We start from the raw sequence: 27022 nt of genomic DNA on the forward strand, positions 1-27022 counted from the left end.
AAAGAACACTTTTCAATTGTCATGTCAGCAATAGGCCTTTCACTAAAGCAGGTGATATCAGTCTTAGATAAATGAACAACACTTTTATCATATAATACTAACATTATAACAACAATCATGTGTCTCACAGCTGCATAACCGTACGTCAACTTGTAACCTCTGTCCGATCGTAAAAATGTCAAATCAGGACTTATGTGTTTACACTTGAAAGTTTGGTCTTAGTGATATAAACAGAATGAATACAGCCTTCACTAAGAATGTAGCTATGAGCTTCAGAGAAAACTGGTACTACTAAGTACCAGTCAGTTTGAAGAATAGTAACCCCAGGGTTTGAGATAATTTGAGCCCCTTCAATGGCCTGTTTGTGCCATTCCTGCTCCATAAAAACGTAATGGGAACTTTGAAAGTTCACGGGCACAGTAAATTTGCTTATTCGAATAATTTAGTGATTTTTACAGAATTATTAAAGGTTTTTAGGCAACCTAAAAGCAGCAATAAAATTGTATTTTTGATTTTTGAAAGTCTACAACATGTGGTTCTCAACTTTTTTCATGTCGAGGACTTCTAAAATTATACACATTAGGTCACGGACCCCCATTTGATAAGATTTCAATTTAGGAACCTCCATCTGAAAATATAAATTTTGGTTGTTAGATATGAATAAGACCAGAATTCCAGCCGAACCTGGAAAGTACTTCTAGTTTTATTGCCGCAACCTTAAGAAGTTGTAGTTGTGTTGCTTAAACCTAAAGAAGTTGTAGTTTTGTTGCCTAAACCTAAAGAAGTGAAGTTGTAGTTTTGTTGCCTAAACCCAAAGAAGTTGTAGTTTTGTTGCCTAAACCTAAATAAGTGAAGTTGTAGTTTTGTTGCCTAAACCTAAAGAAGTGAAGTTGTAGTTCTGTTGCCTAAACCTAAATAAGTGAAGTTGTAGTTTTGTTGCCGAAACCTAAAGAAGTTGTAGTTTTGTTGCCTAAACCTACAGAAGTTGTTGTTTTGTTGCCTAAACCTAAAGAAGTTGTAGTTTTGTTGCCTAAACCTACAGAAGTTGTAGTTTTGTTTCCTTAACCTAAAAAAGTTGTAGTTTTATTGCCTAAACCTATAAAGAAGTTGTAGTTTTGTTGCCTAAACCCAAATAAGTTGTAGTTTTGTTGCCTGAACCTACAGAAGTTGTAGTTTTGTTGTCTAAACCAAAGGAAGCCTTTTTGTTTGTGTTCAAAATGTGACATTTTACATGTTAGAACGTGTTGCTTTTAAGTTTAACTTTTACAAGGTAGTAGGCGTAGTAGGCCCCTAATGACCCACATCTATGGTGCTTATAGCGACCGTGGATAAAGTGAAACCTATGATCAGAATAGTCACTCATATGCCTTCTTCTATAGTCAATTAAATATTGAAAATAAACTACAGTATATCCCCATTTTTCTGGGGACCACTTGGAACTCCCTAAAGGACCACTGGGGGTCCCTGGACCGCTGATTGAGAACCACTGTTCTATAACGTCTATAATGTCTATGGGCCTTATATGGGCCTATAGACCCATAATGAAATATTTGTGATTTTCTACAGCATCATGCAGAGATGCATGCACTCCAAATGACTCTGACATGCATTATTAAAATAAATGCAGAACTTTAGAGTCACTCCTCTTCATCAAATCAACCTCTTCTATTTTTATATGGACTGAATAATATAATATAGTCATTGTTCCACTCCAATCCCCCTGTAACTTAAAACAAAGCCGGCCTATTGTGTGAGTGAGTTTTTTTTTTAAGCTGGAAGGACTTGTAGTTTTATTGCCGAAACCTTAACAAGTTGTAGTTGTGTTTCTTAAACCTAAATAAGTTGTAGTTTTGTTGCCTAAACTTAAAGAAGTGAAGTTGTAGTTTTGTTGCCTAAACCTAAATAAGTGAAGTTGTAGTTTTGTTGCCTAAATTTAAACTTTGAGATGATTTATTAAAATAAATGCAGAACTTTAGAGTCACTCCTCTTCATCAAATCAACCTCTTCTATTTTTATATGGACTGAATAATACAGTCATTGTTCCATCCACTCAATCCTCTGTAACGTTAAACAAAGCAGGCCTATTGTGTGAGTGAGTTTAGCTGCTCTTTGTTACAGGAAACAGAGAATTAACGCCCCCGAGTTTGACCAAATTAGCGCATCCTGGCATCTTCTGCGTAATTGCGATGGAGATGGAGCATGGCTGTCATAGCTGCTCTCTGCACTGAAAAAAAACAACAACACACTCTCTCTTTAACGGGACTTTCAGGCGACACATCCTCTCTCTCCTCCCTCTCTCTCTCTTTGTGGGATGCTCTCTGGATGGATGAGCCCTCGCAATCGGAGTCACCACCATTACATCATCTATTCCCACACATGCCCTACATCAAATGAGAGCTTTTTAATATTTAACTGGGATCATTTGGACTGAGCTTTTTATGCGTAAAGGACGTGGGGATAATAAAAACACATCAACAATGTCTGCAGGCATGATGGCGCTTCAATGAGCTGGGAGGAGAGGAGGAGGAGAGGAGGAGAGACGTGCACCGTCATCAGCATCATCTGTCCGCCAGCTCCCTTTGTGTTCACCCGGAGAATGTGAATGGCGAAAGATGACATGGCAGAGGTAGATTTGGCATCAAACGGAGCGGAACCCCCCGGCGGCGAGGCCTCCTCCTCGGCTTTCCCTTACGAGGAGTACGAATGCAAAATCTGCTACAATTACTTCGACCTTGACCGACGCGCTCCTAAGATCCTGGAGTGCCTGCACACGTTTTGCGAGGAGTGCCTGAACACGCTCCATCTGCGGGAGGAGCGGCCATGGCGCATCAGCTGTCCAGTCTGTCGCCACCGGACTCCAGTGCCAGATTATCGGATACAGAACCTGCCCAACAACACCAAGGTGACGGAGGATTTCCCTCTCTACATCGACTCGGACCCCCTGCCTCAGGACGCTCTGTCTCCATACCCTCCACCGCTGCACCCAGCTTTAGTCGCCCTGCGCCGGGAGGAAGCATCGGGCACATCCAGCGTCTCCCAGGCGACTCCATCCACCACCGTGTCCACAGCCACGACAATCTCCCAGGACTCGGTGCGCTACGACAGCTGTCAGAGCTGCAAGAGAGTGGCTCTGACCACCGGCTGCGTGTGCGTGATCTTCTCCTTTCTGTCCATGCTGGTGTTGCTGTTCATGGGCCTGATCTTTGTGCACAGTCACAGCATTCCTCCCTCGCCTGCAGGACCCATTTGCTTGTCGGTAGCCAGCATCCTGGCCATGTTCTCGGTGGTCGTCACATGGCTCATCTGCTGGCTCAAATACAGACCGGACCATGAGACAGGCCGCTCATCCGCCACCAGTAACTCCAGGAGAAACGCCTGACATGGCTGCTGCTCTGACTAATGATGGAGAGATGGAGATGTTGTATACTGTGGGTGTGATTTATGTACATAATACTGATACTCCTCCCTTTAAGGAAATAAATCTCGTCCAAAATGGCCTTTTTTATCAGTATAGCAAACACCCAAAGGCCTTCATGTTGTTTGGAGCAACATGATCCTTGATAATCCTGATTTTCCTGAAGTTGTGCACTTGTATTGACAGTATATGCCCAGCTGATTTGGGTGAACTTGTCCAAGACTTAGACCCCCTGTTGGTCTCAGCTGTGGTTGGTTTGAATGTGAAGTGCTTATTTCCAGGGTTTGACACCCTCCCCACCTTATCCTGCTAGATTATATGCATATCCCACTATGCCACTCACTGTATGATAACTGATCCACTCTTATATCTCAACAAAGCACTGTTGTATTGTACAGATATTTGGCACTTCTGAGTTGATGGATTTTTATGGAGGCTTGTATGTTTATGCGAGAAGCCTCTAAAATATCATTCCCTTACAAAGAAGTCCTCAATCCAAACTGTAAATAGTCCACAGAGAATTGAGTCGTACTGGATAAAGGTGTCATCGGCTTCCTAACCCATGTGCTTGAATTTATCCTACAGGATGGCACTGTTTCCTTTATCACCATGAAAACTGCACCTCTTCCAGGTTTTTTCAAAAAGATAGCTTGTGATTTTGACCCTGTGTTTGGCTACTTTTGTGCATGTTATAGGCTCCTGAGAGCTTTGAAAGGCTTTTTTTGTTTCTTCTTTTTTATTATTTAACACAAGAGATGTTATGTCTCCTGACTCGTGTGCCTCACCTTGTTGCTGAATGAAGTAAAACTTCACCGAAATCATGCACGGGCCTCCTGCCACAGACGGCGTCCTGCTGGGGTGATGGCAGGGATTTCCTCTTTCTGTCACATCATTTACACAAATGGAAGTTGAAAACAGGGTTTCCAACATGGAGCTGCCTCCCAAGTCAGCACCTTTTTTGCATCTGGCTGTGAAGAAAGGTCAGAATAGATACCTGTTTCTATAAGTATGTGTTAAACAGGTGTAATCCAGGCCACCTTCAGCACCAAGTTCACTCCTCTTCTTCCTTCAAAGTGTGAGAATCTAAAGTACATGTTTCTTGGCTATAGGCCAGACATGGTGAACGACTTATAAAAGGATATATTTGGTGTCACTCTGGTTCCTCTGAGATTGTCAGGATTCATAATTACCTCTGTAAACTTAAAGAGCCCCATGCGCTTTGTGGCTTAGATTAGAAAGAGGCATATAAGAAAGATAAAAACACTTCAGTACCTGCACTAACACAATGCAAATATTTAGTTTTCCTAAACTAAAACTTAGTAACAATCAGTTTATATGGTTTGTTTCCCTCAGAAATACAAATAAAACAGAAACACTGAACTAACTTTTGCAGACAATGCAACAAAAAAGGCTAAAACTTCTTATTATGAACATTACTGTGAACCGTTGGTTAATTTTGTGTATGTAATCGTTGTTACAATCTGTACAATTATTTATTTATTATTCTTGAATATGGCAAAAAGTGATACCTTATTTGTGGTGTTATGTTCTGACTCCCTGACCTTCCTGTCAGCATTCAATTCGGAGAATATTCGGACACCAAAGTGGTTTAACCTATAAGCACTTGTTGCCCTTGCACACTCATGGTATCCCTACCTCACTGCATGGGAGAAAAGCAAAACAATATGATTCTTAACTCCCCCTCAATCTGATTCCCACGCTTGCTTCAATCATCCTGCCCAACCTTTTTCCCAACTTTTAGACGATGCACTTTCACCCTCTTATTTGACACAAGTAACGGGGTTTACCTTTGTTAAATGTATGCATATTGTATTTATTTCAGAGGACCTAGACGTTGGTTTTTATGAGAATCTGTGGTTGTTGTTAAAGTACCAAAAGTATTTGCACAGAGAAGTGTTCTTTATGTGCTGTTTTACATACATAAACACATTTCAGTAATAAAGGAAACATGAATACCCATTGCATCCACTCTCTGTCTTTGATCCCACAGCTGTTAGAAAAGCCTGTTGCCAACGCTCATGCTCATCCTGTCTTACATAATGACTGGTTAGAAGCTGAATAGGATCCAACAAGTAGATCACATGTCCACACAAGAGAAACACATTGTGTTTTAAATGGGAATCACATGTTTGATATAAAACCAGTGTGTTCCTGCCTGGTTGATCTGCTGTGCATCAAATATGCCCCCTACTGGTAGATATAGAATACTACATGCTATAAAAACCTTTCCCCTGTGTCAACTTGGATTTCTCATGTAGGTCTAGTTGTGTAAACTTATGGTGGCTAAAACTTGATTAAAAGTAAATACATTTTTCAATATGTTAATATCACAGACTGAGCTTTTTCCACGTGTTTACATGTTCATACAAGGCTCCCTTTTAGTTCATATAAATTAAGTCTTTTAGCAAGATTTTCCCCTCATAAACAAGCAGAATAGATAAAAAGTTGACCAAACACCATATAATTACAGGTTATATACTTTGCATTAACCAAAAGTTTCATGCCTCATAAATTGAAGCTGTCACTAGCTCCCTCCTCTCTTTCATAGTCTCAGCACCATGTAAACAAGTCTCTGTTAACTGATCAGATCAACACTAAAGCCTATTGTATCGGAGCCCGGCTGTATTTTTCAATCAGCTACAGTTACACTGATTACTGGAACATAGTTTGAGGCAAGTGCTTGCTTACAAATTAGCCATGACAACAAACAAAATGAGACGACATGTTTTTGTAAGGGTGCTGGGCTAATGGATTTCAATGCCTCTCATTGGACATTTAGCTCTGTAATAAGCTTGTAGCTGTTTTTGACCTTTTTAACTAAACATTTCCACTCACTATTCTCGTGCTACGTAGCGTGACGTAGTCAGTCAACAGCGAGGATTTACAGTAGGCTTAGCAGAACAAAAGCATAGGCCTATACTACGCCCAAATGCTTAGTATTAATACAGGCTACTAACTTGTGTTTTTCCTTGTTTTATACTCCATTGTCATATACAAAGGTGACATTTTACTGCTTCTTTGAGTAAAACATTTAAACTATTACTAGGCTACACTATGAAACACTCAAAAAAACTGAATGTAGATTAACCCATAAGAATACAAACCGTTGTGGTATGTTACTATACTCTACTGTACCCTATACCTACCTAAGTAGGCCTACAGTTTTGAGGTAGCCTACATGTACTTTTCTTGAGTAGGCTATTTACATTTTATGTGTATTTACTGTTCCTGTTGCCTGGATAATAACAAGAATTTCACCATTTGGGATCAATAAAGTATATCTCTCTATTTACCTACCTACCCACTTTTAACTATGTCATTTCCACCCACTGTTCTTGCCCACAGGGGATTTATAACACTACAGTAGGCTACGTAACTGAACAAAAATATGTCTATATAGGCACTAATACTACTCTTAGTATAGACTACTAACTGATGTTTTTCTTTGTTTTGTATTCTATTGTCTTATATGCCTACAGTACATATAAGCTACAACGATGACATTTTTCTGCTTATTCAGTTTTGAGTAAAACATTTAAATTATTACTAGGTTACACCATGAAACACTCAACCAAACTGCATTTAAAGGGTATCAGGAGACAGTAAATCATAGTTCTAACTATAATAAATAAATTTAGTATTGTAAGAAGTATAAACAATATTAACCTATAAACAGTGGTGGTATGTAAGTACTACCTACTGTATGTAAGTACTACCTACTGCCTACTTAAGTACAGTAGGCGTACTTAAGTACAGTAGTCGTACTACAGTTTTGAGGTAGCCTACTTGTACTTTACTTGAGTAGGCTATTTACATTTTATGTTTTACTCCATAAAATAACATTGACTTGACAACATAACTTTATACACTTAACACTTGAAATGATGAAGGCACTTGCAAATGACAAAGTAGTACTAAATGTAAACCAACTTTAGTGTTTAATTTTTACCTCTTAATTTAAAGTTTCATTAAACTTTTTTTTTCTTTTTTTTTTTTTTACAAAATTAACCAAAACACTGACGAGGAAGATCTTAATGAGAATAAATATGAAACTAAATTTAAATCATACCCTCTTAAACTAAGTAGAAATCAGGTTTGGATTGAAATCAATTACTAAGCTTGTTTACAAGATTTTTAGTCCACACTGATCTACAGAGGAAACAACATTGAATGGAAATGCTATCGACTCTTCCGGCCCATAAAGAATTCATAAACAGTAACTTACTTTTACTCCACTATATTTATTTAACTGCTGTAGTTACTACTTTCCCCATCAAGACATAGATCAGTTTATAAACTATGCATTATTATAGAATAAACTGTCCAAAGTCACAGTGTATAAAGTTGCTCAACTATAGCTCTACCTAAGTTAATAAATCTGTATAATATTCTAATATATCATATTCCAATAATAGCTATATATGATAAAACAACTCTTTGAATGAGGCTGTTTTACATAATGCATACTTTTACTTTTGATACTTACATTTGCTCCTAATTCTTATGTTAGTACTTTTACTTCAGTAAAATTTCGATTCAGGACTGTAATGGAGTAATTTTTCATTGTGTTACTTAAGCAAAAATATTTAAATAATTCTTTCAAACCTAGATATTAACTATATTAACTTATAAGTTAGATAAATAAAAATAAAAATAATGATTATATATATATAATTATTATTTGTGTTATTATTATCTATCTAACTTACGTGGAAGAAGTATTTAAATATTCTGCTTAAATATATATAATAAATAAATATGTATATATATATGATAAATAAATATGTATATATATATAATAAATACAAATTGTTAGATTTTACCATTGCAGATAAAAAATGTAAAATAAGCACAAAATATTAAGCACAATTACGTCACTACATACTCACTGGTCTATTAGATCATCTTAATTATTAGTGTTAAAAAATACAATAAAGCATAGATCACTCTCCTCTGCGGACTCGTAATTCAGAAATAAATATGGCTATTTTATCCCCTTTGTCTCTGTATGAATTATTATCGTAATATGGTGCAATGGAAACTAATTGATTTGACAAATGTGTGTCAGTGAATGGCCTCCACGCAGAGCATGTGATGCAACTAATTTATTTCTCATCAAGCCAGATTTCTGACTTTGAATTTCATCCCCCGGTAATGGATTGGACACGGAGATTCAGTGTCGCCTTTAAAGAAAGAGGCCGAGGTATGCATCATGCCTCTCTCTGTTTTCCATTTGCCCTCTCTGTTTTTTCTTTCTCTTGGCTGTAATATCCAATTTCAATAAGATCACTGACACTCCCAAATCGTCACGTTCGTCCGCGAAAAGACTGATGGTTTCCCTAGGAATAAGTCACAAAACAAACATTACTATTATATTACTCATATAATAGTTCTTTATTCTGATACTGAGAACATTTGAAGTCCACGTGTTAACTCAACAGTGGTCTATTTGTTTATTTGCCTGCAGTAACCCATGATTGAACTCTTTTCATGATAATTAGCAGCTTATCTGTTTTTATTACAAATGTAAAATCTGAAAACAAACTCACATTTCCCCTCTCTTTCCTTGAAGCCATGCATGTTATGACAACTCGCAGGATTCATTCATGATAATAATCTTCTGCCTGGAGATAATGACATCCTCCTTAGCAGGTGAAAGACCCCCCTGTTATTCCTGCTTATTTTAAACCCAGCGGTCCACCCATTGTTCAGCCACGTTTCTGACAGCAAAGTCAACATCTGAAGTGCGTTGCAACTTAAAAAGAGGCGAATGTTAATTGAAACCTACTTATCCAGTGGGATACCTCTTCTCTGCGTAAATTAAGGTGAATGACACAGACTCCCCCAGTCGGACCCCTGTTATTGCTCCGTATAGGTGAGACATGAAAGGACTGATCAGGTGCTGGGAGGCTTTTCAGCTTTAGTTTGCATGAGTCACTCAAAGGTTGCAGGGCTTTCCTTGCAGGCGTTGAACAGAGGCAGAAAACATTTTTTCCAACTTCTCTCTCTCTTCCACGGAATATTTTTTTAGGCTATTTGATCATAAATATATATTTGTCAATTTGCTTTATTGGATACTTGATTGCCTTTAAAGTTTCTGTCTCACTCCACTCTGTTTTGCTCCTGTAATAATCTTGCACTTGTGGAATTTGCTCATCGGTTTACTATCTCATTTAATTTATATTTTAAAACAAAAACATTTAACTTGCACACTTTGCTAATGTATATCATTGTTATTCTATGTCTAGTGTAATGGGTGTTTATATGTTTTAAGTTAATTGTAGTAGTCTGGTATATGTATAGTGTATTCTAATATATTCGTTATGTGTTTACTATAGATATGTCATAATCTTCGTTCTATAGACATTTTGAAATTTGTTGTTCCCAAAGTACGGACTGAATTCAGAAAGAAAGCTTATATGTTTTCAGCACTTACAGCTTGGAATAATCTGATCTTCAACTTCAAAACTTAGTTACCTTGAATGAGTTTAAAGCTCTGGTGAAATCGCTGCAGTCCAGGTTATCTGTGTGCAAGTGTTTTGTATGAGCAAGTTTTATAATGTTGTTAATTTATATGTTGTCTGTTACTTTCACTATAACTGTCTTGCTGCTATATTGGCCAGGTCTCCCTTGTAAAAGAGATCTTTGATCTCAATGGGACTAACCTGGTTAAATAAAGGACAATACATATTTATCTCTAGTGTTGGTATATTTACTGTGTATTCACAGTTCCTGTTTGTCTGGATAATAACGCATGGATTTCCCAATTTGGGATCAATTAAATACATCTATCTACCTATCTTTCTATCTACCTACCTACATACCTATCTATCTACCTATCTTCCGTAAACCTCCACCTGTTCGACGTGAGGCTGGCCCAGCTGCTGCTCTGCCGTGTGTCTGAAATCAATAAATATATTGATTACATTTGAATTAATCCAAAAATCTTCTGTTCTTGCATCGGTGCACTTCGTTGATAAAAAAGTAAGGACGGAGTCTCCTTTCTTCTGTGGATGGACGGTGAAGTAAAACGAGCTTTTGTGTGATTTCAGAGCTCAGGAGCAGAACCTCTGCTCCAGTGATTGATTACTAAAGGATGCTTTGACCCTCAGCACCTAAAAGAGAGAGAGAGGGTCCATGAACTTTAACAGAAACAACTCCTCGCTCCTCCATTGTGGACAGTATTGATTATGAGACATTTAGGGATGAAAATCCACCCTCTCCTCTATAGTGTCACAGAGCTAGACTGTCTTTACAGCCGCCCTGGCGTCGTCTCCAGCTGTGGCGCTGCACGTCCCCCTTCAGTCTGTCCTCGGCTGGCTGCATGGTGCTCAGTCTGAAAACACCCACAATAAATTCCTCGAGGTGCACACACTTTAGCACCATTTGTGTCATATATGAGGCCATGGGGTGGAAACAAATTAGGGGTCGTGTGCGATGGCATGCAAGTAGAGTAGTAGACAGTTTGCACATGATTTTACGCACAGATTTGTGACAAGATTATCAACAGATATGAGGAATCTCAGGGATTTGTTTTCATTACCAATTATAGGTAAAGATCTGCAAAAGCAAAAGTCACATGTTTGGGTTTTTACCTCATTATGCTACAGCTGAATAAGCCAAACCAGGTCCGGTTTTGGTTTTATAAATACTTTTGAGATCCTGTTGGACTGTGTGCATAACGGTATGTACAATGATGTGAAATAAATTGATAAAGTATTGAATTTGTTCGAGAAAACGTGGCTGGAAGTTTTAGAGTCAAGTCACAATATATAGATTCATAGATGGAGTTGCGTCAATGAAGTAAAATAAAATGCAACAAAATAATCCTAATGCAATACAGCAGCCCAGGCAGCAATAATTATATTATTCTAAATGTTCAGGGGTTTTTTTAGGAATGAGACTCTTATGTTTGTTTGTTTTTTATATTATTTTGAGGCTATGCTTAGTGCTGGTGGATGAAGGTGTTGAATAGAAAATGTATTTATTGTCTGTTGTATTGGATTACATTACACTGTTGGGTTTCTGCAACAGTCTCTAGTAAACTTGCCAGTGTATTAATCCTATTTATCCTTTATTAATATTAATCCTTTATTATTCGTATTTTATTTGTATTTTTAGGGGAAAGGTGATTCATCAACAGTAAAACTCACATCAGGACCAGTTTGTAGGTCTGTCAAAAATGGTTTGGTGGCTTACTAATAATCAGTGGTGAAATGTAACTAATTACAAATAATTCATTACTCAAATACTGGACTTGAGTAAAAATTAGAGGTATTTTCATTCATGCAACTTTATACTTCTACTCCCCTATACTGTATATCAGAGGCAAATATTGTAGTTTTTACTTCATTTGTCTGACAGCTTTAGTTACTTTACTGATAAAACTGAAGGATGAATGAAGTCTTCTTTTATGGGTTGAGAAAAATCTCCTACTTCTTAAGCTAAATAAACTATTTAAAAAGTCTCTTGGATCAGCTGGAAAAATGCACAGCCACAAAGCTGAAAACAGGGCTGTTTTTCTGACACCATGAAAAGTTGACTTTTTAGAGAGACATGGTAGAATATGACGCATTGCTGTAGATTACACTACCCAACAGTATATATATATATATATATATATATATATATATATATATATATATATATATATTAGGGCTGTCCTCGACCAAATAAATAGTTTTAGTCGACTAATTGATTAGTTGATCTGTAAAACTGAGTTTCTCCACAAGGAATCACACAAAAGCACCACTTTAAATCTTGTGTTTACCAGAGATATGCTCATACGTTTCTTACAAATAAGTAATTCAGCATGAAAAAAACATAAAAAACGACTAATCGACAAAATAATATATGAATTAAAACATCTACAGCAATAAAATGCAACATACACATTAATGCAGCAGTAATATTGATCCAGAAACATCATATAATAAACAGTAAAACACTGACAGGGAACATTTTACTGCAAAATGAATACTTTCACTTTTCATACTTCTTACATTTTGCTGACAATCCTTACATAGATTTACATAAGTTTTGCATGCAGGACTTTTACTTGTAGTGGAGTATGTTCACTGTGTGGTATTAGTACTTGTTGTACCTCAGAAAAAGATGTGAATACTTGTTCCACCACTGCTAATAATTAACCACATTAACCAAATAATTATACCTCGTCAGACATCATGTGTTGCTCCTCTTTCCTCCCAGTAGTTCACTCAACATAAAAGCAGATTTAGAGACATTTCGGAGGTTATTATAGTACATACAGTGACTCTGCTGTAGCTTTTGGTGTTGTGAATTGACGCCCCTGTCTGTTCTGTGACAGCCTCTCTGATTGGATGAAAGTTTTCAGCCTCAGCCAATCACAGCGCCCCCATTGCGTTCCGGGTGTATCCTTTCGACCAATCACAGCCGAGAGCGCAGACTGGGAGACAGAAGAGCTCCACTACTTTTGACTGTCTCCTCTCACTTTGAACCGGTGTCAACAAACAACAACAACAATATTTTCCATGCTTACACCGCCTACACTTACAACAACCCGAATACTGGCGAATAAAACCAAGAAGACCGAGAAACTAACTATTTTTAACACCCCAAAATACAATTTTCTTCATTTTTTTGTGTCATTTGACTCCTCCAGAGGCTTGTTTGTGGCTGTCCCGGGACGCACTGCAGCTAACCGAGGCTAAAAACCGTCCAGGAAGCTTCCTCACAGGCGAAATCCTGCTGCAAAAGTCGGTGTTGGAGCAGCAGCTGCAGCCTCCCCGTTAGGAGGAGGTTATCCACGGTACTCACTGGGGTGTTGGAGGTATGACTGCGTTGGCTGGGTCAATACCCAGGATGATGCGACCCCATCTGGCTCAGAACTACCCCCGCAGTGGATTCCCACTGGAAGGTAACGTAAAACATCACATTGCCAAAAGGAGAAGGGTATACAGCCAGCTGGATGTTGATGGAAGATATTGTTACTAGTTAGTCAAAAGTCACTTTTAGGCTACTTTTATGTAGCCATTTAGATAGATAGATAGATAGATAGATAGATAGATAGTAACTTTATTGATCCCGAGGGAAATTGAAGTTTCCAGTATCACAGTTCCATAGTGCAAAACATGTTAGTAAAAAGGCAGTAAAAAAGTTAGTAGTGCAATTTAATCCAGTCTTGTACCAAACCTCAGCTTAAAAACACAAACTTTGTACAGTTATAGGTCCTAAAAGTGTTATAGCACTGGACTACATCTTACTTGATATTCATTATTTCTTTATCCCCATCTTGGTAGCTTATTTTACTGTTTTTTTACCTCACAATTTTTTGTGTAATTTTAGCAACTTTAAACAAACTTGTTTGCAGGTTATAGATAGATAGATAATAACTTTATTGATACCGAGGGAAATTAAAATTTCCAGCATCACAGTTCCATAGTGCAAACATGTTAGTAAAAAGGCAGTAAAAAAGTTAGTAGTGCAAAGTACAAAGTACAGAAAAATAAACCAGATATACGTGTTCCTTTATGAGTTGAGAAAATACCCCTATTTGTTAACCTAAATGAAGTATTTAAAAAGCCTCTTGGATCAGCTGAAAAAATGCATCATCACAAAGCTGAAAACAGGGCTGTTTATCTGACACCATGAAAAGTAGACTTTTCAGAGATACGTGGTAGAATATGATGCATTGCTGTAGATTACACTACCCAACAATATGTATGAATTAAAAACATCTACAGCAGTAAAATGCAACATATACATTAATGCAGCAGTAATATTGATCCGGGCACAGCATAGATAGATAAATAGTAACTTTATTGATACCGAGGGAAATTCAAGTTTCCAGCATCACAGTTCCATAGTGCAAAACATGTTAGTAACAAGGCAGTAAAAAAGTTAGTAGTACAAAGTACAAAATACAGAAAAATATACCAGATATAAAAATACAAGGAGAGGAAGAAAACTGTTAAAACTGAATATAGTGCAGGCTAACAGCTATGATACACGACTATTAAGAAAAAGCGAATATAGTGCAGAAGAGACTGTTAAAAATTAGTATTTAATCAGTTTAAAAACACAAACTTTGTACAGTTTTAGGTCCTAAAAGTTGTATAGCACTAGACTACATCTTATTTGACTATTCATTATTTTTATCCCCCATCTTGGTAGCTTATTGTACTGTTTTTTTCCTCACAATTGTTGTAATTTTAGCAACTTTTAGCAAACTTGTTTGCAAACTATTTGACATAATTGGGCTATTAATATTATATTATGTATTTTCTTAAATAATGCAAGTGTTTTAATGGGATATGCGTACTTTTATAGCTGTATATGAGTTATTGCGCAAAAATAGTTATTGTTTTTGGAGCAGTTAAATAAAACGGCTGCTTCTTTCTATAATATCTTGTTATTGGTGTATTGAGTTACATTTGGGATCAATTAAAAGTTCTCTATAACATTACGCACTGACTGGATCACTTTGGTGACTCTCATATTTTGATTAAATGTACCAAACCTCATCTTAAAAACACACACACACTTTGTACAGTTATAGGTCCTAAAAGTTTTACAGCACTGGACTACATCTTACTTGACTATGCATTATTTTTATCCCCCACCTTATAGCTTATTTTACTGTTTTTTTTCTTCGCAATTGTTGGTGTAATTTTAGCAACTTTTTGCGAACTTGTTTGCAGGCTATTTGACATAATTGGGCTATTAATATTATATTTTGCATTTTTATGAATAATGCAAGTGTTTTAGTGGGATAAACGTACTTTTATAAGTTATTGAGTAAAGATATGTATTGTTTTTGGAGCAGTTAAATGCAAGTGCTGCTTCTTTCTATAATATCTTGTTATTGGTGTATTGAGTTACATTTGGGATCAATTAAAACTTGCATGCACTGACTGGATCACTTTGGTGACTCTTATCATGTTTTGGTTGAATGTAGTGTCTACTCCGCTGGGTCAAGGCCGTGTGAACCAGCTCGGAGGAGTTTTCATAAACGGCAGACCTTTGCCCAACCACATCCGACATAAGATCGTGGAGATGGCCCACCACGGCATCAGGCCGTGCGTCATCTCCAGACAGCTCCGGGTCTCTCACGGCTGCGTGTCCAAAATCCTGTGCCGGTACCAGGAGACGGGCTCCATCAGACCAGGGGCCATCGGTGGCAGCAAACCCAAGGTATATGGACCAGAGAAAGCACATCATATATTATATACATGTTGTTTTTTTATTATATACATTCATGTTGATTGTTGAATTCTTAACAAAAATATGAACTTTTTTTCATTTTTATTGAATTTCTGTGTTATAAAGGTATTGTATGCATTGTGCCCTAAGGGCCACAACAAAGTGAATAAACACTGCGACTTTTCTGACCTTTTGAAGCAGGGAACAACGCCGGACGTAGACAAGAGAATAGAAGAATACAAGCGGGAAAACCCGGGTATGTTTAGCTGGGAGATTCGGGATAAATTACTGAAGGATGGGATATGTGACCGCAACAACGTTCCTTCAGGTAAAAAAGGGCAGACATGAATTAATTAATTATATTTTATTATTATCATTATTATTATTATCATTATATTTAATTTTTTTGACGTGTACTTTTACATTCTATATTTTCTTATTTCTTTATATTCTATACATTTTAACTTCTTCCACAACAGGTTATCATATAGCTTATTTTAAATGTTTTTTTTTTTTTTAAATAATAATAATAAAAAAATAAGTAAAGAAAAAAAACGTTTCCCCTTTAACAAATCTACCGTTTCTTTCAGAGTTTTGTTTTTTAGAGACAACTTTATGATTTATTTATTTATTTGTTTGTTTCAGATCAATGGCCTATATATTTTGTCATATTTTAATGTAGTGTCACTTATTTTAAGTTGTGAGTGTCATTGTTTATTATTATTATTACTTATACCATATTTCTCTGTTTGTAATTTCTACTTTTTTGAACGAACTTTTTGTCAGTGAGCTCCATCAGTCGCACCATGCGGAGTAAGTTCGGAGGCAAAGGCGATGAAGAGGAGGATGAAGAGGAAATCGAGAGGAAAGAGTTGGAGGAGAACGACCGGAGGGCCAAACACAGCATCGAGGGCATCTTAGGAGACAGATGTGAGTAAACTATATACTCTTATTATATTGTGGGAGAGAATAGTTGGCTGTTAACTTTATAGCTTCATATCAGTGACACACACGTTAGAGCGCATGTTTGATCAGATACCATCTTACTGAGTCCATATGTGAGGAAGCTTGTTATAATTTGTATTTATATAATTGCTAAGCTGTCTGTTTGGGATGTGCTTTGGGAAATATTATAAGAAAGTGAAAACTTAAAGGTCCCATATTATGAAAAAGTGAGATTTTCATGTTTTTTTTATTATAAAGCAGGCTTAAGTCCTATATAAATACTGTGAAATAACGAAACACTCAATCCACATGGAAATACACACAGCCCGTATTCAGAAACTCTGCATTTGAAACAAGCTGCAAGGATTTCTGCCCATTCGTGACGTCACGAATATACAATATTTAGACCCTTGACACAATTTTAAACATAAACATTCGAAATGTGTCCCAGTTTATTCCTGGTTGCAGTGTATGTGAATGTCATCAGCTGACAGGAAGTAAACATGGACCCAAGCTGTTGCCTAGCAACGCAATTCTGTTGCAATTCCGTCAAAATGCACTAAAACAGAGCGTTTCAGTCAGAGGGTGAATACAGGCATATTCAGGCTGACAGTATGAGGAAAATAAAGTTTTTTTTTTAACATTACAGCATGTAAACATGTTCTAGTAGAAACACAAAATACAAGTATGAACCTGAAAATGAGCATGATATGGGACCTTTAAGAGACTATTTATCCAGCTGTATTAAATTATAGAGGAATACATGTCCCATTTTGCAGGGAAACCTATTCAAGGAAACACTTCAGCACCTCCAACCTGATGATTGCTTCTTAGCAGCTTTAAAGGAGAAAGGTTTTATTTAGTCGTGTAACTGGCCTCTCCGTGGAGTTTTAGCATGCTGTAAAGTTGTTGGATTGGGGGTGGAGAGTGTGTGTCCTCCTTTTGTTAGGAATTCTTTATCGACCATATCTCTCTAATGCTTTTCCCATGAGGCCATATCCAGTAAATCAAACAGCAGGTGACGGCTCAGAGTGTGCAGTTCTGGTGTGTGTGTTCAGCAGTGCTTTAAACGCAGAATAGCCATGTTACAGTAAAGTCTGCATGGGATGCACATATTTAAAAAAAAAAAAAGAAAAAAGATTTACAAAGAGAGAAGCCGTCCAACATTATAAATCCATCCACTATATTTAATGCCTTTAACAAATTATGGAAACACTTTTCTCTTGGCCCATTGTTTGGCAGGCTGTGTGTTTATAGTTTGGCTATTATTTTATGCAACAAATCAATTTTTATTAGTGTTTCAGAAGACAGTGTCCACTGTAAAAAGTGAGCACCTGCACAAGCTCACAAAACAAAAAACACATTTTTATTTAAAAAGTGAAATCAGATGACTTAGATAACTTTTTTTTCAATGCAATTTAAAGTTTTAGTTCCTTTTCTAGTGGATTTAAAAGATAAATTAAGTTTTTAAAGGGGATATTTCGAAACAAGTGGAATCAAAAAGTTTATTATTTTTTAAGAAAAAATCCCCCTTCTGCTAACAAAGACTCTTTTAAAGAACTGTATAAAGTGGTTGGATATATGTGTTGCAAGCCAAGAAATAAAACATATTTCCATCATTGCAGTTCCACAGACTAATTGGAGATTTGAGAGCGGTTTGCTCTTTTAGGTCTATTTAGCCTATTTTCAGTGTCATTACTTTACTTTTTGCCTACGTCATTAGAGTGGAAATTCGTCACGCTTTAATTTGGCACTTCCCAAATTACTAACCTCCATAATGGATCCATCTTCTCCTCGTCTTGCTGGTGAGTTTGTGTCCTTTGTAGAAACCAAACTGTACCAATAATGTGCTCATCATCCTTAAAGGGATGAAATCAATTAAAGATATTTTTCTTTTCACTTTGGAAAAGTTAATTATAGGCTACTTTTTAGTGTGTGGCAGTGCAATTTGAAATGTGGCAGGGTTATTCCTGTGGAAAACACTGGAGGTGATAATAGTTGTGATAATTCCCCCTCAGTGTAACTTAGAGCTGCGTAAAGTTTATAAATGCCGACTAAATATTTCATAGGCCTATTTTAACGTGTAATAATTTAGTCACTTAAAGGTCCCATATCGTGCTCATTTTCAGGTTCATACTTGTATTTTGTGTTTCTACTAGAACATGTTTACATGCTTTAATGTTAAAAAAACGTTTATTTTCCTCATACTGTCTGCCTGAATATACCTGTATTTACCCTTTGTCTGAAACGCTCTGTTTTAGTGCATTTCAACGGAATTGAATTGCCTGGCAACAGTTTGGGTCCATGTTTACTTCCTGTCAGCTGATGTTATTTACATACACTGCAACCAGGAATAAACTGGGACACATTTAGAATGTTTACGTTTAAAACCGTATAATGGTCTAAATATTGTATATTTGTGACATCACAAATGGACAGAAAGCCCATAACGGCTTGTTTCAAACGCACAATTTCTGTATTGAGCGCTTCGATACTTTCACAGTATTTTTATATCACTTAAACCTGTTTTATAATATAAAAGACCTGAAAATCTCACTTTTTACAATATGGGACCTTTAATAACAGTCTATAATTGTTGCCATCGGTTTCTGATTAATGTTGATTGGCTAAAGAGTAAGCATTAAAGCTAAATATTGCTCCATAGCGCGTTTAATGGTTAAAAAACACACCATTAAGTAAGTTAGGCTACCTTTAAAAAGTGTATTCATAAAACAAACTGATTCAAAACAGCCAGGACCAACAACAATGTGTGGCACTTTAAATTGTTACGCCTGTTTTGACTAGTTGAAGATGCAGGTTATTAGTATTTTTTTTCAGGTTTTTATATTATTATAGACCTGAAAATCTAACTTTTTACAATATGGGACCTTTAATCTGTCACCGTCTACCTCGAGCACCAGAGACTAAACGGCCATCCAAAATGACTTGTTCAAACAGTTTCCATCACTTTTTAAAACATTTTACGCATGACGTCCACATGCAGCCAGTCCATGTGGACATGCTGCATGTGGACGTCATGCGTAAAATGTCCAAATGTCCACATGCAGCAGCATGTCCACATGCATCCTCCATTTCCCTGCAGCACCTTCTCCGTCCGTGCATCAGTGAAACATGGGAGGAGAGATAAAGGACTCTAGGTCTCTGAAGAGACAAAATGTCCCCCAGATGAGTTGATCAAACATTTGTTCAACGGTTTCCAAGTCCTCACAAAGACACGCCTCGCGCGCACAACGGGACGCTCGAGGATGAACTTGGGAGACAAAAGCGCGAGAGTCTATTTGGGGCTCACGCTTGGGCTGCGCGCGGACAAAAGGCCAGCTTGGAAACAGCTTTGGCCACTGCTTAAAGAAGAAGAAGAAGAAGAAGAAGAAGAAGGCAACCTGTTTATAATTCAGTCAGAGGAAAAAAAGCTTCAGCAGAGAAAAGCCCCGACAAAACACACTGTGAAGCCGCAATGAAGGATGAATTATTCAGGGAGCGTTCAGCGAGGGGAAAATGGCCGTTTTCACCTACAAAATGTTTCCTATTGGGGTCGGCTAAAGAAGCCCACTGCCATTCACGATGACAATTGAGGCCTCTGAAATCCACTCACGTTTTGAGCCAAGGATGCGTGCTCGCACCCAAAACCTGCGCACAAGCAGATAGACACGTGCGCGCACACGAATAAGCATTGAAGTTGATATAAGATGTGCCATTTGAGATGTTGATAAAGGCACCCAGTGGAAGAGACAAACAGACAAGTTAGTAAGACACAGTTTATAGGTCGCCAATACAAGCTATAATTTAGATTTATTGCAGGATCTTTATATTAAAAAGTGAATAAATAATAATAATAATAATAATAATAAATACAAAATATCTTGTGTTAATATATATTATCAGCAAATGAAATAACACAAAACTACTGAGTTGTGGACAAAACAATAGATTTTATTGCAGGATCTTTATATTAAAAAGTTGCATACTTTTTGTGGAGTTTATTATTTTTTTTTTCCAGTAAGCTTTGAATAACGTTCTGTTGCATTTGTAATGTCAGAGCTTTATAACAGAAAAAAGCAACATTGTCCGATTCTGCAACTTTTGATGAATCCTAATTGTTGTGTTTGTCATAATATTCAGACTGTAATTGACCACCAAAACAAAAAACAGACAAGTTAGTAAGACAACAGTTTAGGTCGCCAATACAAGCTATAACTTAGATGTATTGCAGGATCTTTATATACAAAAAGTTGCATACTTTTTGTGGAGTTTATTTGTTTTTTTTCCAGTAAACTTTGAATTACTTTCTGTTGCATTTGTAATGTCAGAGCTTTAAAACAGAAAAAGGCAACATTGTATCCGATTCTGCAGCTTTTGATGAATCCTAATTGTTGTGTTTGTCATAATATTCAGACTGTAATTGGCCACCAAAAACCAAGTGGCCCTCTTCTGCCTTGAAGGGTGATGTCTAATAATACAGCCTGTAACTCATGATCTATTATTGATTCTTTGATGAATCCAGGGCCATGCCCTCGCGAACATTAATAATGTCTTCTAAATGATGTCGATATTGTGCTATGTCACATTTAATGACGGAGGGAGTGTATTAAAGAGTGGTTTTGGTGAATGGGGACCAATGTTCTCCCCGGAGAGCCCCGGTCTGGCCCGGAGCGCAGCTCCACAATGGGGGCCCCGGCCACCCGTCCACAACTCCCAAAACTCACCCCCCTCCTCCACTTGCTCTCCAAATCTCTTCAAGCAGATTAAATCGACTCTTTTATTTCATCTCACTTTCATCTGGAGAGCAACACCGCCCCTCTCCCTCTGTTTCCTACTCCGTCTCTCTGGTTCTCTCTCTCAGCCTGCGGCGCGCAGCAAGTCTCATATCTGATCTCCATCCTCCGGAGCGCACCGAGGAAACCCAGTCCAGCTCCACAAAGTTTCATATTAATTAAGTTCTTTATTAACCTTTTTGTGGTTTGATTCTAAATATACTTAGTTGCAATTTCAACATGATTGCAGAAACTACACTGTAAACAATTGCTGTTAATTTAAAACTTAATTAGAAACTTTGTTGAGCCAATTACAGTCTGAATATTATGACAAACACAACAATTAGGATTCATCAAAAGGTGCAGAATGGGACAATGTTGCCTTTTTCTGTTCTAAAGCTCTGACATTACAAATGCAACAGAAAGTTATTCAAAGTTTACTGAAAAAAATATATAAACTCCACAAAAAGTATGCAGCTTTTTTTTATATAAAGATCCAGCAATAAATCTAAATTATAGCTTGTATTGGCGACCTAAACTGTGTCTTACTAACTTGTCTGTTTTATTCTTCCTCTCAAATATGTGTGGATGCCTTTATCAACATGTAAAATGGCACATCTTATCCTCCTGAGACCCAGCCCATTGACATGTGTCCTCTGTAGTGGACATTTTGTCCACATGCATATCCTCTTACTCTTTTGACCTACTCTATCAACCCCTGGTGTATTATTGTAAAGAGGACATCCTGGCTTTCCAGTGATATGGCATGCGTTCTTTTTTAATCAATTTGAATGTATTCTTGGTTTAATATCACTCTACAGCCATAATCTGTTCATTTTTTTTCAGTCTTTTCACACTGAAAGTCTTGTAGTCCACTATACAGTGGACAATAAAAATAAAGTTTAACAAGCCTAAATTGTTAAGATTTTCTTTTAACCCTAATTAGGAAGGAAATCAAAAAAAAAAAAGTAATTGCAAGACACTTTTTTTTAACTCGGTTCCCAGGAGGATATATCAACTTCAGTTGCGATTTCAAAATGTTGATTGCAGAAACTACACCTGATTAATTCTAATTTAAATATTTTTGATTTGCTACTTTGGCCACCACCTTCTATCTTTATACTTGTGAAGCTCTCTGCTTTGGAGCAACACTTATTTGTTGTAATTTTTCAATAGAAGATATCTTAAATTAATATATATTATCAGCTAAGGAAATAACACCAAACTACCATACTTTGAGTTGTGGACAAAACAAGAAATTTGAAGATGTCATCTTGGGCTTTGGGAAACACTGATCCACATGTGTCACCATTTTTGGACATTTTATAGACCAAACAACTAATCGATTAATCGAGAAAATAATCGTTTGTTGCAATCCTAAATGGATTTATCGTTTAGGTCTCTTTTTTCTTTTTTTTCTTTGCAAAAATGGCCAAACTTTTCTGGTTTCAGCTTCTCCATTGTGAGGATTTGGTGCTTTTATCTCTAATTTATTTGGGTTTTAGACTGGTGATCGGACAAAACAAGACATATGACAACACTTTGGACTTAATGAAATTTTGATCTGATGATTAATATAATATGCAAGCCAAAACTTTTAGCACTGTTTTTCAAATACAAGTTGGCTACTTTTCTGACTTTCTTTATGGCTTTAGAGCAAAAATATTCACAGTTAAAAGGTCACAAAGAGTTATTTTAAACTCTACTATACACAGCCTGTTGGCCAAATAATAAACATTGAATGGTAATAATTAAATTGTAATCTAAAGGCCTATCTTTTGACAAATGAATACAAATTTAAACCACATTTTCTTGCAAATTCCCAAAGTAAAGTTAAAACCAGAAATAAATTCCTCCCTCGCTCCATGTTGTATTAAATATTTATATATCTGGCAGTACCTCTGGCCCTCCAGGCCTGTTGCTGAGCTGTACCAAACTCCCAGCATCATAGTAATTAACCCTGGAGACAAAGTTAATGATTAAAACAGTCACGGTGTCCCCGCCTCCTCCCTCCTCCTGCTCCACATTTTCACAGTGTATCTTTTAGAGTCCGTACTTAGTTAGGTGAAATTAGCCAGATAATACAGAGGAGCCTTGTTGAGGGCCGATACATTTCCATTTAGGCTGGCCGTGTGTGCGCACACACAACCACTTGCGTACACACACATACACATTCCACTCTGCAATGCAAACAGTCAAAGGGATAACTTTATTTGGTGAAAGGGGATCCTGGAAAGGGCTAATTGAATAAGCCCAGGATCTTTGAAAAACCCCTACCATGGTGAGCGCAGTCATCATGTCATAATTAGGTTTATTGAGGCGCATTCCTTCAATCTGCCTCCATTCCCCCGGGCTCATTGTATCCAGGGCCCAGGCCAATGGCCGGGGGACAAAAGGGAACCGTGAGCAGACAATACATGAAAGAGCCATAAAGATTTAGCTGGCTTTGTCACAGAAACGGAGTAAGACTTTGTTTGTGTAAATAATGCGAGTGAATGAAGAACTTGGGCTTCTCTGCCACTCGGGGTGAAGGATGGCGTGCTGCAAAATGTAATATGTGGGCAAACCGCTGGATCAGTGCCAGGGCAGAAGAGAGGAGGAGGAGAGGAAAGAGAGAACGGAGGGAAGAGGAGTGATAGGTCGGAGCGAGGGAGCAGAGGTTGAGGCAGATAATGGGCTGAGGGCACAGACGGAGCAGTGTGTTTAGTGTGTTTATGATGGTGTTTGCACTGACTTTTCTATCAGCTTTTGTACTCCAGCTGTTTGCAGTTGTTATCTGAAGAACGTTTAAGTACTTAGACTATAAAGTGTTCATTGAAAATGAGAATATTTGCAACTAACTTCTTTCATATATTTCCAGTTGCTCATAATTATATGTTTTTGCATAGTCTACTAAATGAATAGTCATAACTGTTTTGCCTTGTTGTCTCACTTACAGTGGCTTTTCAAGCAGTGCTCTGATATACAAAATGAGTCAGCAAAGTTAGCAATCATACAAGAACACACTGTTTTAACTATATAGAATATTCAACATGATGATGATAATAGGCAACTATTTTGGTAATGGATTTAGAGTTGCAACGATTGATCAATAATAATAATACGGATAATTCTCTGATTCCAGCTTCTTAAAGGTCTTTCTCAAAATTCTGCTTCTCCATTGTGAGGATTTGGTGCTTTTATCTGTAATATATTTGGGTTTTGGACTGGTGATCGGACAAAACAAGACAGATGACGACACTTTGGACTTTATAAAATTTAAATCTGCATTTCTTTTTAAATTTTCTACCATTTTCTACACCAAACGGTTGATCGAATAGTCGAGAAAAATAACCAGCGAATTAATTAACAATGAAAATATTCTGTAGTTTTAGCCCTAAAAAGTTGCCAGTTGCTGTTTCTGTCTCATCAAATCTAACAAAGACAGAACCAATAAGCTCTCGATTGGGTCTTATAATAGCTATTGGCTATTACTGGCCTGAGCCAAGTGTCTGGTGAAGAGGGCTCTGTCTGTCCGTTGAAAGAATGAATGTGTCACTCAGTGAGTCCCTGGGCACGAGGGCAAAGGGGGGCACGAGGGCCAAGTGGCGAGCACCAAATCACTCTCCTCTACCCCGGGGCTCTCTCCGTCTCTCCGTCCCTCTCTCCTCATCCTGCTCTCCTCCCTCTCTCGTGGGTTTTTTCTAATAAGCCCATGCATGATGACTATTCAAGCATGAAAACATAGTTATCTGCAAATGAATGGCTGCTCTATGCTTCATTAAAGCCTCTTTTTCCTTTCACACTCTTATTGTGACCCTCTGATATCAATTCAAAGGGCAATTAATGAATGCACACCAACTTTGAAGTCGGGGTGATTTCTGAGAGGGAGGGGGCTTGTGCGTGTGTGTGAATGTGCATGTGTGTCAAGGGGGGGAAGGGGTATTTGGGGTATTCCCCCTTCAAGACCCGCTGTAGCGCCCCAGCCTTCACCCGTGATGGACTAGCCACATTGAGCTGAGAGTGAGCGAGCCCCAAAGACGGTTTGAAGGGAGTGAAAGAGTGAAAAGGCCTAGCGAAGGTCAAGTAGAATGGCTCGCCTTAGAATAAGGCCCCTCTTTATCTGCTGCAAGTATGCACTATAGGCACAACAGCTGGGGGGAAAGGGGGGAGAGAGGTTGTTTTTTAATGTGCATGAGTGTGTTTGTGCGTGTTTCTGAGAAAGTAAGGAAGAATGTGCGTTTTCCTCTCATGCATCTGTCTGGGTTGTTTTTAACGTGTGTGTATCGGGGGGTTATGGGTTGAGTGTCAAAGTTTGCAGAGGCCAGCCAGAGGCCAGTAAATGCAGCATCGATGCTGCTGATGGGGGGACAGGCAGCTGTCAATCACCTGACTGATGAAGCTTGACTTTCATTCAGAGCTTTGTTAACTAATTAGCCCAGAAGCTTTTGTGTCGCGTCGGAAAAGAGACTTAAAATGTGTGTTTATGCTGTAGTCGTGCCATGTGGGGAATAACTTTTGCACACTCTCAAACTTGAAGGCACCAAGCAGACGCAGAATTGTGTTTTTTGTGTTTCACGCTTAGTCGTACTGGTGTTGGAGCTTTACAGCGTGTAAGCTACAAAATGCAGTGTGCGATGAAAATAATCAATTTTGTTCAGGCTTTTTGAATGAATGTACCGCTCTGTAGAACTTGATTACAGGTATTTCCGTGTTTAAATAGGGATTCTCTGCCAAACCAGGAGTTCCTTAGTAATATTTACCATCTGAACGTTGAGGTAAAAAGTAGGAAACTCGGATCTACCCTCACTCATGTAACATGAATGCAGCATTATACAGTACATTACTGCTGTTCTAAATGGCTCACTGGATCTTATTATACTTGCATCTTGCACTTTTTTGCATCAGATTCCTTATTTTACAATTCTTTACTTTGTTTAAGGGGAACATACAGTACTTGACATACAACTACAGTTGTATGGACTGCTTTTGTGTTGTTGCTGGCTGGTCTCATACACTGTAGCTATACCTACGAAAAGTAATGCACTGTAATACGTGTATATCCCACAAAATTAATTTGTGTGTAATGCCACATAATTGTGAACCAGGAAATATAAAGAGTGGCAAACGCCGCGTAGGAAGGAGATCGGGGTGGATAAAAAAATACCAGGCTTTTGCCCCGGAGACTGGCGTTTGTGTCCCATGTGAAACCAGAAGTCAACGTTGATTTATTTGCCACGTAAGTTATGTAGTTATGTAACGCCACTTCAGGAGTTATTTTAAGCCAAACCACGAACTTTCCCTAAACCTATCTAAGTAGCTTTCTTGCATAAACCTAAGGAAGTTGTTTCCTGTGAGGACGGAAGTTTATTTTGAAAAGACTGTATGCATGTAACGAGCAGAAATTGAAACGTGTTGCTGGACATTCGTATGAAAAGATATCATACAATCCGTTGTATGAGGATACGTTGGTTGTTGATGATAACCTTACATTTTCTTGAAAATCCACATGAATTCATGTGGAAGATGAATAGCTGCTGTAGTCAGCAGGGGCAGCTTGACAGTAGAGAGATGAAACCGTCAAACATCCTCCTTGTCAACTAAGAAAATTGAGAATGACAGCTCACCTTGTTGGATTTCAACAAGTGCCCCACTGACTGGAGTTGTGAGTTAAAAGACACTGCAGGGGTCACAGGGCTGCGGAGGG

The 27022-nt window shown here is 37.7% G+C and overlaps 2 protein-coding genes across 10 annotated transcripts in view; both read left to right on the forward strand.

Annotated features, from left to right (window-relative positions):
• The first annotated feature begins 1199 nt into the window (after positions 1-1199).
• Positions 1200-5393, forward strand: rnf228 (ring finger protein 228). The gene is made up of 2 exons (XM_074641259.1): positions 1200-1324; positions 1636-5393. Exon 2 carries the CDS (start codon positions 2603-2605, stop codon positions 3377-3379), a length of 777 nt encoding a protein of 258 aa, XP_074497360.1. The 5' UTR covers positions 1200-1324; positions 1636-2602; the 3' UTR covers positions 3380-5393.
• Positions 5394-12875: 7482 nt separating this feature from the next.
• pax3b (paired box 3b) overlaps positions 12876-27022 on the forward strand; it is a 103838-nt gene continuing 89691 nt past the window's right edge. For 4 of the 9 annotated variants that reach the window (XM_074641273.1, XM_074641270.1, XM_074641272.1 and 1 more), the window contains exons 1-4: positions 12880-13334; positions 15375-15610; positions 15818-15947; positions 16406-16549. In XM_074641273.1, coding sequence (XP_074497374.1) covers positions 13250-13334; positions 15375-15610; positions 15818-15947; positions 16406-16549 — 595 coding nt within the window. In that variant the 5' untranslated portion in view covers positions 12880-13249. Of the gene's footprint in view, positions 13335-15374; positions 15611-15817; positions 15948-16405; positions 16550-27022 lie in introns of all 9 variants that reach the window. The other 5 variants (XM_074641277.1, XM_074641274.1, XM_074641276.1 and 2 more) reach the window with 4 other exon arrangements.

Source organism: Sebastes fasciatus, chromosome 7, assembly GCF_043250625.1.
Source record: "Sebastes fasciatus isolate fSebFas1 chromosome 7, fSebFas1.pri, whole genome shotgun sequence".
In the NCBI taxonomy this organism is placed as follows: Eukaryota; Metazoa; Chordata; class Actinopteri; order Perciformes; family Sebastidae; genus Sebastes; species Sebastes fasciatus.

Coding starts and splice junctions, on each gene's coding strand:
- rnf228 (XM_074641259.1), top strand. CDS start 2,603: ATGGCGAAAGATGACATGGCAGAGGTAGATTTGGCATCAAACGGAGCG.